At 41.2% G+C, this 16,670-nt stretch overlaps 1 protein-coding gene across 1 annotated transcript; it reads right to left on the bottom strand.

The window, feature by feature from the left end:
• Nucleotides 1-514: 514 nt before the first annotated feature.
• LOC128139568 (carbohydrate sulfotransferase 9-like) lies at nt 515-15,420 on the bottom strand. Its single transcript, XM_052782138.1, has 4 exons — nt 15,112-15,420; nt 8,125-8,235; nt 5,612-5,759; nt 515-5,155 (listed from the first exon to the last, which is right to left on the bottom strand). The coding sequence occupies exons 3-4, from the start codon at nt 5,703-5,705 to the stop codon at nt 4,305-4,307; spliced, it is 945 nt and encodes a 314-aa protein (XP_052638098.1). The 5' UTR covers nt 5,706-5,759; nt 8,125-8,235; nt 15,112-15,420; the 3' UTR covers nt 515-4,304.
• Between the last annotated feature and the right edge of the window lie 1,250 nt (nt 15,421-16,670).

Below are 16,670 nucleotides of genomic sequence, written 5' to 3'. Positions count from 1 at the left end.
AAACTGTGTGAAAAATTAAAACTGCTTACAGGCAGAATCATCACCTTTAAGTGGAGGAAACGTCTGCTTCAAGGAACAACTGGTGACATGGTCTCCATTGCTGACATACACTGATCAACTATCAGATCTGTTACACATTCACAAAGAAAGTATGATGTCAGGTTTGCGGATACCTGTCCTGAAAGGATGTGTGTGTGGATATCCATGAGAATGGAAAAATTCTCTCCTAGTTCCTCACTGCTGATTGATAGATTTGTAGGAAAGCTGCAAGCTTGACTTTGCAAGATTTTTTTGTTTCTCTTCCTTTCCCTGCTTAGCTCCATCTTTTCTCCAAACAGGAACACTCATAAGTATTTGCTAATTCTTTCAATTCTTTAACAGTCCTGTAAGACAGCTTTATATTAACGTACCAAAGCAGAGCCAAATGGCTTTGTATTTATTGTTGTCTAATAGAGGGTGGTCTATGTTACAATTTGACGGAACAGCTCCGAGTCTTGAAGGATGAACAAATAGATTAATGTGTTAACTCACTACAGTTTATTACGGTAATTAGAAATGAAACACAGCAACAGTCATATCACAGGCATATAACAATAAATCAGAAGATGAATTATGGCACCCCCTACGCCTTCTAATTCACCCTGGGGCCCGAGCCCCAAGTCAAGCCACGCTGCTTCCACCCCTGCTCCCAACTGCAAGCACCCACTTTCCTCCAAGGAAAACATCACCCAGAGTTAGCACTCAAAGGAAAGAAGCTCCACTGGGGGTTCTTCTCTAGGCAAAGGCAGGAAGGGAGGCCGGCTCAGCTTAGAGCCTTTGTTCTGGACAGTACACTTGTAGGGAAGACAGTACAGGAAATCTCTCTCCCAGGCCATGAAGAGACAGTTATCTTATCATTTTCATCATAAAGTTTACAGGTGTTTTGCAGTTCTTGTGGGCTGACTAGGACAAAGTCCAGAGCCTTCATCAACTTCTATTACATTACAATATCAAGAATGAAATAACAGTAAGTCCTTTCATCGGCAAACTTATAAGGCTGTCCAGTGGAATGAGCCTTGGGTTCACCTGGGGAATAAACAAGGTGGTACAGTCCCTATTCTGCCTGGGGCAATGGGCTGTCGCTCACACATTAGGAAGTGTTATAGACCAGAGTTTTCTGCAAGCATTGCTGCTTGACAACTATCGCTAAAAAATACAGCCAACTCAATGCAAATACTAAAGACCTTGCAATTTTCTCCTGCAGACTCTTTTTTTGAGCTCAGTCCAAACTTCCATGCCCATCTTCACAAGCTGTGAAAGCTTTTTACAACCTATAGCAAGTCGCCATTGTTTTCATTAACTCTGAAACATATTGCAGAGCTCTTATGTTTTCCTGCTCCACTGCACAGCACCTCTTGGGTGAGGGGGGTGTTAGGAAGTATTCTCAAGCTCACAGAAATGGAAATGCAGTAAATTGGGTTAAACATTAAAAGATGCCTGCAGGGGAATTTTACAACACCCTTTATAAGCTAATGTCTGTTTTTTCTCTTTTCTAACAGATATCAACCCGTTATTCTCATTTTGCTAGCGTTGGTAATGCACAACTTATACTGTTCTTGCATGACACTCCTTCCTAAAACTGATGTTATATGTGCACACATGCACATACATGTCCTCTGCAGGTTTTTTTGTTGAGACCCACACCAGCTAAACAGCATTATAGCAGCCAGTGGTTCCAGGCAATGTGCTACTTACAGTTTCTTATAGGCAAATGTCAAATCTGAAAGTCCATTGTGAATAGTTACAGAGATTTTTCTGCATCAACAGATAGCCTTCTGCTACTGACTAGTGCTTGTGATGAATGAATTAGCCATTCATTTTCTGCCACCACTGTAGGAAGAATATGTAATCCTGTGTGAAAGAGGAAATAAGAATAGAAAGCCACTCACATCTAACAGCAAGAAACTGGAGGGGAGAGTTAACACTAGAGTTCTGACAGCAAAGACACCTATCAAACTCTGTCAGCATCATTTCTTCAGAGTTTTTCTAGGCTGGCTGATGGTGCCAGAAAGTTGAAGTATTTCTGCTGAAGCTTATAGCTCTAGTGGGAGCTATCATGTAGAAGCAAGTTATGAAGCAAGGCTTATTCACCCTCTTCCTCTGTATGACCTGGCAAAGAAAGTAGGAGAAGCACATAGCTGGAGAGGGCTCTGAAAGAAGGAGAGACTGCATCCCTCTGCATTGCCTTAACTTTGATGGGAGTAATTTCCAGCTTCCTCTGCCTCAGCACAATTAAAAAGTAAAATAAATCCACGTGAACTCCAGGGTTGCCAGGGTGACATGAGCAATCCAGTATCAGGGGATAGTAGGACTGTGGGGACACCAAATATGGTGGCAGTGAGGAAAAGATCCAGAACCATGAATCACTCCACATAAAATCACAAGCTATTTAAAAACAAAAAACTGTTTTGCTGTTCTTGCTTGGTCTTCTCATTTTGGATCTCTCCCTGTGCCAAAGCTGCCCCATTTATGGAATAGTCAGCCATGCAAGAGCTGTCAGATGTACTGAATGGTAGTCCTGGCTTTGTGTACCATCTGCCTTCAAGGAAGGACACAGAGAGTGTCTTCCTCTGCCTCCTTCTGTCACTATGGTCTCATCAGTGTCTCCAGCTGATGTCCAATATATCACTGCATCTTGCCTCTGGTGTAGACCACCCCTGCATCCCACTCCCTGCACTGGGAGCTCTCTTCACAACCCTCATGACTAAAATCTCATTGCATCCATTTTTCCCAGTCTCCTTTTCCCTCTCCCTTGGCCATGCTGCTGGCGGCAATGGCTATACAGATTGGTAGCTGCAGTGTGATTAAGTTATTTTGTCCCTGTCCTTTTCTATGTAATGAGAAGCTGTCAGCCAACTTTGGGTCCAAGACTAGCCTGCCAGCCTTTGTACATTTGCAGATATAGCTGACAGGAACTAAGTGCATTTGAGAGATTTTCAAGTTAGCTCCTGAGAGACTGACATCTCCTAAAGGTGGTGCTAATACTCATGATTACTTTCTAAAACTTGCTACAATTAATATGGTCACAAATTAATTTTCCATGTGACTAGGCAATAGATTTAAAAAAAAATGGGGCAAGTCTTGTACTTAATATAGTAGCAGTTATAGACCCCTCAGTGATCTAAAACCAAAGCCACCTAGGTGTATAAGAAGTGGATAATGGTTTGAGTTGCTTCTCCCACATGCTTCATTGCTCCCCTCACCATAATGCTGCAACTGATTTGCACTCAACCTCCTGTGAGGTGAGAAAGCAACAGGCAGAACAAAGGTATTACCTGAGGTTAACCCAGCTCCACCTAAGTTCCATGCTCAGGTAAGTCCCAAGGGCTCATGTGCTCCAGCAGGCAAAAATGGGGAAAGCCCAAACGTCCCTTCTGTGCTAACTGGCCAGTCAGTTGACTGGGTGGTAAGTGCTTTTGGAGAATGGGTAAGAGTCACCTTTCCACTGAGATTTTAGATCCTGCACCACCCCAGTTGTATAGTATAGAAGGTATCTCTAACAACTTCTCTAAAAAAAGATACATTTTTCAGACCTTCCCTCTTAAATCAGACCATAATGGTCTCAAAGGTGGTGAAAGAGTTTGCAAAGTCACCATGAACACCAGACCTGCTCATCAGAAGATTTTGAAGAGATACAAGGGAAACCTTGGCTGGTGAACAGATACAAGGGAAACCCTGGCTGGATTGCTGCCAGTTATACTGCTTGAGGGATGAGGCCCATGGACTGTGGTGAGAGCATTGCTAGAGGGGAATATAATCTGGCATTAAGTTCTGTGTAATGCAGCTTCAAGCATCTCAAGTTACTTACTCCTTTCCTACAAGATTCATGATTGAGGCTCTTGCAGACAAAGAGTGGTTTGACTCTAAAGCAGATTATTTATTGCTTCATATGTCTAACAAAAAATTAAAATCATTTATATAAAAAAAGGGTGTTCTAAAAATATTCATTGTGAAAAACAACATTCTTCATCCTTCCCCTAACTCTTACCAACAGACCGAAATCTACAATTTATAAACAGTCTTCCTAAAACAAAGATAGGCCATTAAGGATCAACAGGAAGACAATAATTTCATACAGGTAAAATACTGCACAGTGTGATCTGTACACCAGGGATTTGCTATAAGAGTGCTTACGATGATAAACAATGTCTCCAAACACCAGTAAAATCTCAGCAGCAGTCAGTCACCAACCCATCTATCAAGCACCCGTGAGGATAGGTTCAGCCCATTTTGTACAAAGGAAACTGTTCTTTGTTTAACCTACATTAGTCATTCAGAGAAAAATAATCCTCATATTTCATAGTATAGTTGAACAAGAAAAAATCCATTTGATACAATTTTTTTATTTTCTTGATTTGTTCTGAGTTCAACTGTCTGAGATATTCCAAGGTGATATCACCGTTAGTTCGTTTCTCTGAGCCATACCTCTTCAAGCTGGGGTAGTGCAGGCTCTCTGGTGCTCCAATGACCTCCAGAACATGCTCAGAATCTAACCCAAGGCTTTCATACTTACCCAAAATATCATAGTGAATGTTGCAAGGATCACAGAGCAAAAACATTGGTTTCCAGTGAATGTCAAGAGTATTAGGCGGTTTTGCTATAATGAAGTTGACAAACTCCTGGAAACTCACTTTTTCAGAAGAATTTTTGTTTTTCCTGAACATTGCCTTAATCTCATTAGCAACAGTGATACTGTAGAACGGCTCAGAGTGCAGAAGTTTGTCTCTGTAAGCTGAAACCAGCCGTTCCAAAGGATGTCTGGTGAACATCACTTTGGTGTAATTATTCAGAAATTCCTTTTGTATGGCAGGAGGGTAAGTCCCCAGCTTTTTGATCAGCGAGGTTTGGTGGATGTGATCATGCTCAATTTCAGAAGCTTCTGCATTCAGGTCTGCTTGGAGAAGAAAAATAGTTCTCTTCCAATTGGAGCAGCCTACCTTGGGCACCTCACAGTAGATAAATTTATGTTTGTGCTCCACAAAGAGCTGGTTTGCAACATGAGAATCTAATTTGCTTCTCAATTTAAGAAAGTTATTCTTCAGGCAGACAGAAGCCAGCGTGCTTTTGCGATCATTTTGAATTGCCAGCCAATCTACAGTGGGATCAGGAAAAGCACCTATAACAAAGGAAGAAATTTAAACCATTAGTGTGAAACAGACTTATATAAGTCTCTTTCTTTGTGACAATTGTAGCACCCAATCTATCTCCCTGCATACAAAAGCTAATGAAGATGCTAAAATCAATTTTTTGTTTACTGTCATCGGACTCCACTACGGCAAACATGCAATAAACTATCCTGCTTAGTGAAAAGTTTGTTAAATTAAAACTTTCAACATGTTAGCAATATTACTCTAAGTAAGATGGATGTTCTAACACTTCTAACGTCAACTGGCTTTTGTAGCGCTCTTCCTCTCATAGATTGCTAAGATAGCTATCACAGTGACAGGGCCTTGGATATTTTGATAGTATTGTTTATCACTTAGGCTCCATAGTCACTTTCTAATACATTTGGGAAAGGTGTCCCTGGTTCTAGAAAACATTAAGTCTTTCTGTTGGTAAATTCTTTACTCACCTGTTAGGTTTTTTTGTCTCCTACAGAAAAACCCAAAAAGAAATATCCCAAAAATAAAATTTGGGAGAAGGAAAACTAACACCTTCTGGTTCATATTATTTTTACAGGAAGGAGGATGACGTGATCTCTAAAGTGGAAATCTGCCTTTCTGTCAACAAGGAAAGATAGTACAAGTTAGATTTTGTATGACTGATATAACAAAGATAACATGGTATTCTCTTACAGAATTTATGATAGCAGAAAGACCTTTCAAGCCCTATAAAAAAAGGCTTTGCTAATAAGTAAAAATTCTCCTATGAAAAAGACTCACTACAATTATACTGTTAAACCAAACAGACAAATAATATGACCATTTCAAAGTATTGCAAAATTCCCCCCTTTCTCATAACAATGAACTGTGTATGAGCAAATACTTCTCCTTTCTCCTCATTTAAAGCTGGTCTTCCTGCCAAGCAAACATTCTCTCCCTTCACACTGTGTAATGATAACCTTATTTAGGATTACACAGATGTATTTTTTTTACTTAACCTTACTTGGAGTCTGGGAATACAAAGTTTTCTGTAACCTCCAACAGGCCTATCCATAAGCCTATGATGCATTCAGGATGAGATTCTTCCCATCTCTTGCCCTGAAGCTTTCCACTTTGTACAAATAAATCAATATTCACTGCAGGAGAAACTCTTCCACATTCCAGCAGAGAATCCTAACTACTAACAATAGATGGATTCTTCCATTCTCTCTCTCCCCAAGACACTGCAGTGTATATACGTTTGCTGCCATTGCTGCTGCAGCATAAGAGCCCCCAAATGGTTCACTATGGCAGGAAGCATATAGAAGCAGCAAAGGAAACAACAGAAAAGGAGATGTTCCTTGTTCACAGATAAAAGGAGAGAAGGCCAATGCAGTCCAACACTCAACATATTTCCTCTCCTGTGCTCACTCATTCTGTCCTCTTGCACTTCCAGGAGAGAGAGCTCTCTAAGTCCTCTGTGCAATCTTACTGTGTTGCCCCCATTAGAAAGCTCTTCATCAGCATGTTTTTAATCACTTTTTATTTGAAGTAGCAAAATTAAGTGCAAAGCCATAACTACTGGCAAACATGACATTCTATTTCTGTCCCATAAAGTCTGCACCATCAAAAAAGTCAAGCAACACTGTCTTCCTTTTCCACTTTTCAATTTTTCACCCTGAATCTGCTGGCAATAAAAACATCATTGCCTGGATTTCTTGTTTTGTTTTTACAAAGATACAACAGGACCACTCTGGAAGTTACTTGTGGTGCTCGCCACTCCCCAGCAGTGTGGATGTACATAAACCCCAGCTGCCATATGGAAACTGGTTCCCTGTGTGTTCTGAGACAGCAGTAGAGACAGCCCTAGTTAAATTGCTGAAAATGTACTTGCACACAAGGTTTCTTCTTTTCAGAGCTGACGGGTGATTATTATATCACACATCTTTACCAGAATATCTTCAAACTCATACAGTTAACAGCATTACTAATTATTAAATCTCTCTTAGTGTAGGCATGACCTGAGAAATGGAGAGGGATGCCTGTTCACTATCTCTGACCTGTAAACATCGTTATGAACAAATCTGCGGTCACATATATTAACAATCTACTTGTGTTTACATTATACTGTTACGATACTCATTCAAATGAATGCAGTATTTTTACACACGATGGCATGTCGCCAGTATTTTTGCATTTTCTTGGCTGCATAAGACCATTATAAAGGCTACAAGAAAAAATATGGGTTGATTTTTGGCCTTTAACCTTTTCTTCACTGCACGTCAATTCTCCCTTCACTGTGCGATCTATTGACTTCTAACACATCAAAGGCTGTTTTCAAGGCCACCTAAAGTCAGTCAGATTGTTCATTGATCTCATGAGGTCCAAGATTGAGTGATCCCTCTTCATTCTTTTTCAGAAGTGGTTTGAAGACACGATTTCACACCGTGTAGCAATTAAAATAAATATGACACTAAATAATTCTGTACAGGGACTCCTTGTTAGAGTATGCTTAGGAGAAAGAGGTTGGGCTTAATTTACCTTAAATGCTATCACTTCAGGGTACTTACTGTTATCATACCTGTCTCAGGAATCAGAAAATGAACTAAATTAATTTACCCTATTTAGATACTTGTATCATATATATTTGTTAATTAAATTACTGGTACAGAATATAAGGTCTGCCATAATACACATTTCATGTTGAAACATGTCAGTGAGTCACCAGAGGGAAATGGAAGAGACTTGCTTCCTTGTTTATGAAGCTGTTTATGAGCTAGTCAAACACAGGAGACAACTCCTCTTCTAAAACATTTGCATATTTGTGGAAGCAAAAGAATCCTCGTTTTAATTCAGGAGAATGGTCAGACCATAAGGAGGGATAGACAAGGTCCAAGGTGAAATCTGTCTGGACCCCTTAGAAAACTTCAAAGTGCAGACTGGCTGTAAGAGCTAAAACTGTCCATCAAAAAGTGAGGTCAGCATGATGATTCAGAGAAGCTACCTAAAGGTGAAGTCCAAAGGCCTCTTCTGAAGATGTTTTCTGATGGGATACCCCAATACGGAGTTCTGTGTAATATAAGTTCTCCAAAGATGAAAATCACCTAAGAGCAACCTGAGGAATAAGAGGAAAGAAAATTCTGAGAGCCATTTTGTCAGAAGAGGGACAAGTCACCTGGAAATTAAAAAGGGGGAAAAAAAGCCAAAACAAACCCACTTTTGTGATACATTCATTGTCAGTAGATCAGATGAACTTTTTCTTCTATTTCTTCACTTATGTCTTCTCCAGGTATTTGTAATTGTGTTGTCTATTTTAGATGTAATTAATTAATACTTCTATTTGCATTTTACCTCATCCTACCTTGAATAAGTGTGATTTAAGGTGACCTGGTAACTACAAGGCATTCTTCAGTGAAGGTGTGGTGAGTCTATTAACACAAAAACTCCATAACAAATAGTCTAGTTCTGCTGTAACCAAAGGGCAGCAGAATGGGGTCCCACAGGCAAGGTGGAAATGCAGTACCATAGGACTCAAAAGAAAGGCAGAAATATCTTCTAGTGAAAAGTAATACAGCAAGGAGTCAGAGACCTAAATGTCTCTTTGGAACTGACATATGCCCAAAGAAAGTAGAAAATACTAAAAACGCGGCATTAATCTGCTTTGTTCTTGTTACACATAGTCGTGGGGGGGTTGTGGATTTTGTTTTTTGCTTTTTTAATCTTTAATGAAGCGTAAAATCTAGATAACAGCCTTATACTGCACTGTTGATTTTTGCTTGTTCTTCAGATCACATCATGATATATCAACCATCATAGCTATGGCTTAATATTTTCAACTCTGCTTGTCTTACTGGATTCTGCAGATTTCATCAGAAATAATTTTATGACTTTTTCTTGGACATTACTAAACAGTAAACCAGGCAGTAAGAGGAAAGATCCTCATAGAACTCTTTCTTGCAGAACCCTTTCAGAAGGATTTCTATCAGGTGATGAGACCTTTTGAGGCCTGTCCATTAACTAGTGTTTAATTCCTTCAATGTTTGTCCAGCTGATTTGATGGTTTTCTAGCCTCTTAGCTAAAACATTCTGCAGTATCAAGTTGAATGCTTTATACAATTCTAAATCCACTATATCAATGTTATTTCCTTAATCAACCAAACCCAAACAAAAATAGTAAGTTGGTTTGGTGACATCCATTTCCTGTAACATAATCCAAAGTTTCTATGTGAGAGCAACCAGAGCAATTGCTTAAGCCAAGAGTGGTAGCAAACAGGGAACAGATTATTGGAGAAAGCGATGCCAATCATCTCATGTGCATGAGAGATGGGAAAAAGGCCTGAAGCCCTCGTTTTATGAGAAATACTTATTGAATTCCAACCTTCTTTGCACTAGTGATAATTCTACCATCTCCCTCTACCAATCCATTGTTAAGAATCTTTTCTTCCCAATATACACACTCCTTATAACAAAACAAAAAAAAGTTGCATCATGTTGTTCATCTTTGTTCTCAAGTTTGCTGAAGATAAAATGTTCTTTCCATCCTTCTGTTTCCTTCAAGAAATTTATAACAATTTTCTGGTTTTAATTACTTTTAACATCCCCATTTTCTATATGCTACACTGGGTATGGAGGAGTGGCTGACAACTTACTTGCACATCCCCTTATGTCAGGCTAGATCATTTGACCCAGAAGAGCTCTCTATCTCAATGATGAGATTGCACTTTTCCAGGGCTCTCACAAAATTGTCACACGCCTCAGTTATCGGATAATTTTTTTCTGTGAAATTGCTTTCTCTTGGTTCATTTGTCTCGTACTTGCTTTCCATTTTGTGATACTAAACCTTCTGCAACCATCCCATACATCTGTTAGCAGACTGGACTTTAACTGTTCGTACCATATGTTGCTACACCACGACCACTCACACTTATCCAACCACCAGCTTTGGTTTTGTAATGAGTTCCTTTTCCCCTGACCAAAATGAGGTCTGATACAGAATGTCTAGCACTCTTTCAATTAGGAAATATTTAGAGTGTCCAAAGATGTTTTAATGATAAAGTCATATGAGTACATGACCTAGCACATCACACTCAGATTGAAGTTCTCCCTCCTGCCATGCAGGTTTATTCCTAGCACAGGCACCAAAGGACTAGATTGCATTGCCTTGAACAGGTATCACTGGTACATCATTCTGTCCTTGAACTGCTGAAACAATGATTTGTAATACAGCATTCCCTAATCCTTCTCCTGGAACTGCTGAACCATTGCAATTGAAAAATCTGCAGTTTTTTAAAGAAGTATTAAAAAAATCAGTCTGAAAAAACCAATATTTTGATACTTTTATAAACAATTAGAAGTCCTATAACTGGAAATGTTAAACAATGATAAGTCTTTATGTATGGCACCTATTACCCAAGTACAGAAATAGATGTACACACACTTGTGTGTGTGTGTGTATATACGTATATGTATTTCTGAACTATATGCATGTGTACATATATATACACACATATATGTGTAGTTCAGAAACACATTAATATCAGTTACACCAGCATATTATTTGTTCCAAGTAAACTAAGTAGGTTGATAAGGATTTAATGTCTCCTGGTGTTAAACTTACGAAGGTGTGTCTCAAGCTAATTTTTTGCAAAGACAGACCTTGGTTACAGCTGAGCATATGGACTGATCATCTGCACCCTAGTTGACGATAAGTGAGACTTTCAGGAGTAAAAGAATGAAATTACAACAATACTTATTTGTGTTCCTGATACATTTGAAGCCAGAAGTAAAAAAAGGTACCAATAGGGCAGCTCAGTGGAAGGTAGGGAAAATCTCTGGAAACAGATAACATTCTCAGTTGCTGAGCCCCATTCTGTACTTAAGCCCTGTTAATCCCTTCAAAAAGACACTGCAAATACATACATACTGATATGTACATAGGTACATAAAAGGTGAGGAAGAGATGACGTGTAGAAACACCCCAGGAACAGCCAGAATAAAAAACGAACAGGAAAAACAAGCTTTGCTGGATGCAGTTCTGAGTGTGCTGTTCTAACAGGGTGAATTGCACCTTTAGAAGCAAGACCCTTGCTCACCCAAATCTGCAGCACCCTTGCTCCGGTACAGCTTGCTATGGATGGACAGGAGGGAGGGAGACCCCAGAAACTGGAGTCTCAGGAGGCAGGCTGGCCTGCTCCATGAAGTGGAAAATCATTAGTGGTTTAGGAACCTCCAGCAGGCTGCAGACAGCCAGGGGCTAGAAGGACCATCTGATTTGGGTCATTTTGCCAACAAGAGCCAGGGTCTGACATCACCTCACTTGCAGCAGCAAGGGCTGAAAGGTGTTATGCAAGAACGGGTACAAGCTCAGAAGGGAGACAGCATATGAGCTAAACTGGGGGCTACCGAGAAAGAGGCTGACAGATGTCCTACAGAATAGCATACTTCACAGCAGTGAGGTGGGTACAAAGTCACAATTTCCAACATAGGCACAAGTTAAAACTCTTGTTCCGTGCAGTGGTCATTTCAGCCCTCTATTACTGCATCAGATTTCTTTCTGGTCTCAGCAACTGTAGTGCTACCTTCCTCATTGCTGTCATTAAACCGCTTGTTATTCTCATTACACCTTGCCTGTCTTTTAGCTTCTCCTTCCCTATTTCATCCCATGTCATCTCCCTATCTTGCTTTTCAAGGTTTTTCTTTACCTGTCATTTCCCATGCAGCTCAACTTTACTTTCTGATCACTGATATTGCTAGCCCCTGCTACCATTAGCCCCTGCTAAAAAACAAATAGCTTCTGCTTTCTCCTCTGCTGCCCCCCTTTTTGGAAGAAGTTTCTGAAGCACCTACAGAGCTATTACATTTTTCACCTAAAATCACTCCTTAAAATCCTACTTTTTGGGAATGCCAACACCAGTTAGCCTGCCAGTGTGCTAAAACTGTTACCAACCAACCCACAAAAGAGCGAGTGAAAGGAAGAGCCAATTTGGGGATGAAAAGAACCGAAGTGAGGAGACAAAAAAAGAGTACATGGGAAAAGGCAGCACAGAGTCTGACAGAAAAAATGCCAGAGAGGCAGGGAGCAGCAACCTGAGGACAAGTGGTGGAGATGGGGCCATGGGAAATAGAAAGGCTGTGTAGCCTGCTCAAATGATACTGTGGGAAAGGGAGGTTGAGAATGGGAATGGAAAAGACACAAAGTATAATTCAGTGAAGTAAAGGTGGAGAAGAACAAATTCAAGGAAATGAGTATAGAAAGGAATAATGCAAAACTATCAAAAAAATTACCACAGACGTTTAAAGAGGAATGAGATTAAATACACTGCAGTCACTCACACTCTGGAACCCAACCCTTACTATGTGATCAAACTAGTCTCTGTTCTCCTTCCTGTAGTTCTAGCCAGAAAGGCCACAGGCTTCTGATTTTAAGTATGGCCACTTTGCATTGATATTGTCAGGGAGCAGTGAGGGACAGCTCTTCCCTTCAGGATGGGGAGCTGGGAGCCAAGTGCAATGACTACATGGCCAGTGTGGCAGGGGCCTACCAGCCTGGATTCATGACCACCCTTGAAAGGTGAAGACCTGGAGATGGTGGCCAGGTTCAGCCAAGAGACCAGATCATCAGGCAGAGCCACGGTGACATCAGCTCATAGGTGGGCCCAGCCTGGCTGAGCCATGGGGAGTTGGAGACCAGTCCTGCTGCGGCATCACTGGGTCAGGAAATGGTGTCCTGGGCTGTGGGCAGGGTGGGAGAAGCCCCAGGGGGCTGGGCAGGGACTGTCGGTGCCCTGTTAGTGCTTTTGGGGCCTGATAGATAATATGAGAACAAAGTACACCCCCTCTGCTTGGTTACCTGGTAATGGGCTGTGGGGCTTTCTTATCTAAATGCTTAATTCAAAATCCGATGCACGTATCAACTGCCATTTAAACCACTGCAAAACCAATCATAGGAGAGCAGCCTTCACCACTTGCTTTTAGGGAATCTAGATTAGCCCAAGAAACTTGGAAAGGAGGAAGAAACAGAGAAAAGGGAGTATGGAAGAAAAGCTCAGAACATGATGCACGCCTACCACGGTGGCAACGAATGACCTCCTCCCAGGCTTGTTTCATGGGAGATGGGGCCTCACAAAATCCCTCTGCTTTTCTTATTATATTGATAACTAGGTCTCTGGGTTTTCATGTGTTTTACAGTTCCCTCCCATATTTCTCTTCTCAGTTACTGTCGGTAATAGCAATGTTATCCTTGCCATTCAGGTCTACCCACCCTGTCTCAACCCTTGACCCTCTCTGTCCCCTCCTGCTTTTCACATGCCTGTGTAAACTTGTTTCTTTCATTCCTGCCATTGCACACCAAATAGCATAGCCAGAACTGTCTGTAAAAGTCCTGGTTGCTTAGCACACAGCCCCCAGGCAACCTCCTGGCTGCTGTTCACCTGGTTACATCCTTTGTGTATTCGCTCCACTAGTACCCCTCTGCCATAACTGATGACAGCCGTGATCTCTCTTTCTCTTTTTACACTCCAGTGCATACAAATTGTCTCTATTTAAATTCATTTCCTTTTTGCTCCCATCCTCTCCAGCTTCTTCTATCGTTCTAGACCAGCTTTTGACCCTCATTTTCAGGATCTGACACCGTTTTGTCCAAAACCATACCTCTACTTTCATTCTCCCCAGTTCTTTCTTTTTTATACTCCTCCAAAGGCTCCTGTACAGGAATCATGAACAAGTCCTTACACCGGTGTTTTGGTGCTGCTCTTTTACAGAAATAACCTCTTCACCTGAAACATCCTGACACTTACTGACAAACTGTGCATATGCATTCTTCTCTCTTCCTACATGAATCTGGACCTGTTTTTCCTTTCCTTTCCTTTCTGGTCTCCTCTGTATTGCAGGACAAGCTGTTGGCAGAAATACTATGTTTAAAGTCTGTTTTTATGAAACATGTTTTTACATCATACTATGGCACATGCAGTATCAAATATTAAGAAGTTAGAAAATAGTAGGATTAAAGTGGTGTGTGAGCTAAATCAGAGAGCATAAGATGAAGTATCTGCTGGCTTTTGAAACTAAAGAGCTGACATTTCAGAGTATTTAACGTTACAGTACACTCTAAGTTTCAAATAATCTTGCTGATTCAGTTACAGATATGAATGCTCAAAAGATCTGCAAATCTGGTTTCCAGAGCCTGCTCAAGTACCAGAAAATGGAGAATGGACAGTCAATGAGAGTCTCTGAAAAGGTGGGCGCCCCACACCATGTGGTATTATTGTGGCAGACAAAGAACCCAAACTCTCATCCTAAAACCTCTTGCCTGATTCACTGCACACCTTCCCTCATCTGCTGTAGATAGTGGACATCCTACTGCACAGCCCTAGAGCATCTCAAGAGCATGTCCATCCTGTGAGCTGAGTGTGTCAAGTTGTGTGGAATACCTTGTTTCTTTAAAAACCAAGTGTTGAAAAACTACCAAAAAATGTATTCATGTGGTATCATAACAACATGCACAAAAATCAGTCAGTGGTGAATCATTTAGCTCCCTTGACTGATCTTATGATACTCACTCTAATGGAATAACCAATAGTGGCAGCGGGCTGCTATCTTCTGAACAAACCCAGCACCAACAACAAGGAGACCCAAGCTTGTCAGACTTACCTGCTGACAGCAACAAAGTGGCAAGACTCAGGCATGTGGGATGCCATTCCTAGCACTGGAGGAGAATGGTGCCTAGCACAGCTTGTCCCTGCTTCCCCTGCTCCTACCATCAGCATGGCCTGCCCAGAATCTTCCACTCCTGCTACCCCCAATACCATCTCCTTGCACCCTACTCCCCAGCAGCTCTCCAACACTGAGTTCCCCTCCTGCTGGACATATATTTGCATGGGCGCCAGTACTTTTCCCTCAGCCCCCGCCCCAGGTGTGACCCCTTTTTCCCCAGTCCCTGCTTCCACTTCTCAGGCAAAATTTTAACCCAGTCTCCAGCAAATCCTCACCTCACCTCCAAAAGCCGTCGTCGTATCATTCACAGTCAGCTTGCCCAGCAAATCCTGTTTTCCAGCTTCCCAAATGCTTATCAGATCTCACCCTGATTCTGCTGTTCAGCCTTCCCCGTGCACAAGCCAGCTCTTTGCTGGCTCCCACTGCCAGACTCCTCCCTCAGTCTCCTCAGCCAGCCTCAGAGCCCCCCACACCAACCACGCTTTCAAGCCCAGCTCATCAGATCTGTCTCTCCTTCTTCCAAACCTCCCACGCAGACCCACTGCTTCTCGCTCTCAGCAATGTACTCAGCTAGTCCCAGGCTCTGCACTTCAGCTCCTCTAGCTATTTTGGTATCTCCCAAACTATACTGACACATTTTCCTTTCCTTTCCCTCCCACATTAAATTTCACAGTACTCATCATGGCACAGTGTCTTCCTGCTGATTTCATTCTTTGAATCTATTTTGCCAGTGATCCCCAACACTTCCCCCCAAAAAATCTTGCTCATGCTTGACTTGTTATATAAAAGGGGTGGTTTACTCCCCTGTGCCACCTCAGTCCAGCAGAGGTTTCAACTGAGAATATACAGGGGGAATCCCCTTAGCCTCATTTTTCAAATGCTTTTTCCAAAGCCTGAAAAGTACCTGAACTTCTTAGAGGAAAGGTCACCAGAACCATTTAAGATGAGAGAAAACAGCACAGTTTCCAAAACACCCTGTATAAAAAGCTATAAACTATTTTTGCTCAAAGACTTTTAAAAATCATCCTGAGGCAGATATCTAGCATGGAAAACTTCTGCTTAAACACTTGAAATCTGACAAAATCCTGTGCAGCTGCAAACTGTATTGAAATGAGAAGAGTCAAGATACTTATTACCCTTAGCAAAGCCAGAAAGTGAATGAAAGCCTCTGTCTCTTCATTTCAGGCACCAGAATCCTTGTAGCATCAACTTTTAGCTGTATGCTAAACTCCCTTGTTCTTAACTGAGGAGAGCTATAGCAGTGAAAAATAGACTGCAAAAAAATCCTCTGTAGAGTGTGATTTCAAAAGCTAAATATTATCTCAGTTTATTTCTTGAGAGATTTGATGGCAAGTTCTAAATAGACAAAAAAAAAAAAACCAAAAACCCCAAACCAAAAAACCCCCCAAAACCCCACAACCCTTTGTGACAAAGAAATCTCTCTCTGTGGAGATTTGACTGCACTATGAAAATCATGGTAACATGAAAAGCTACCAACAATCCAATTTTACTCACCAATCATACAACCTCAGTGGAGATTTCCCATTCCTCTGAGTGATGGTAAATAGAAAATAAAGGTTCAGACAAAGAAAGATCAGTCTAAAGAGACATATTATTTTAATTTTATGTCTAGGTCTGCAAAGGAAATAGGGGAGGGGTTTTTGTCTTCTCCTTACCTGGACTTCAAGGCTGGGCAAAGTGTTTCTGCATCCACACAGATGCTTTCCCAGGAGAGCATCTGAAACACTCTGTATACATAGTATTTGTCTTTGTTTTGATTAAATGCCTAGCTAAAAGATGCTAAAAGATGCAAGTGTTTCCCTGTGAATGTTTAGGTGA

This window comes from Harpia harpyja, chromosome 3, assembly GCF_026419915.1.
Source record: "Harpia harpyja isolate bHarHar1 chromosome 3, bHarHar1 primary haplotype, whole genome shotgun sequence".
Taxonomy (NCBI): Eukaryota; Metazoa; Chordata; class Aves; order Accipitriformes; family Accipitridae; genus Harpia; species Harpia harpyja.
Note: the sequence above shows the minus strand (reverse complement) of the source record. Positions and strands in the feature narration are given on the sequence as shown.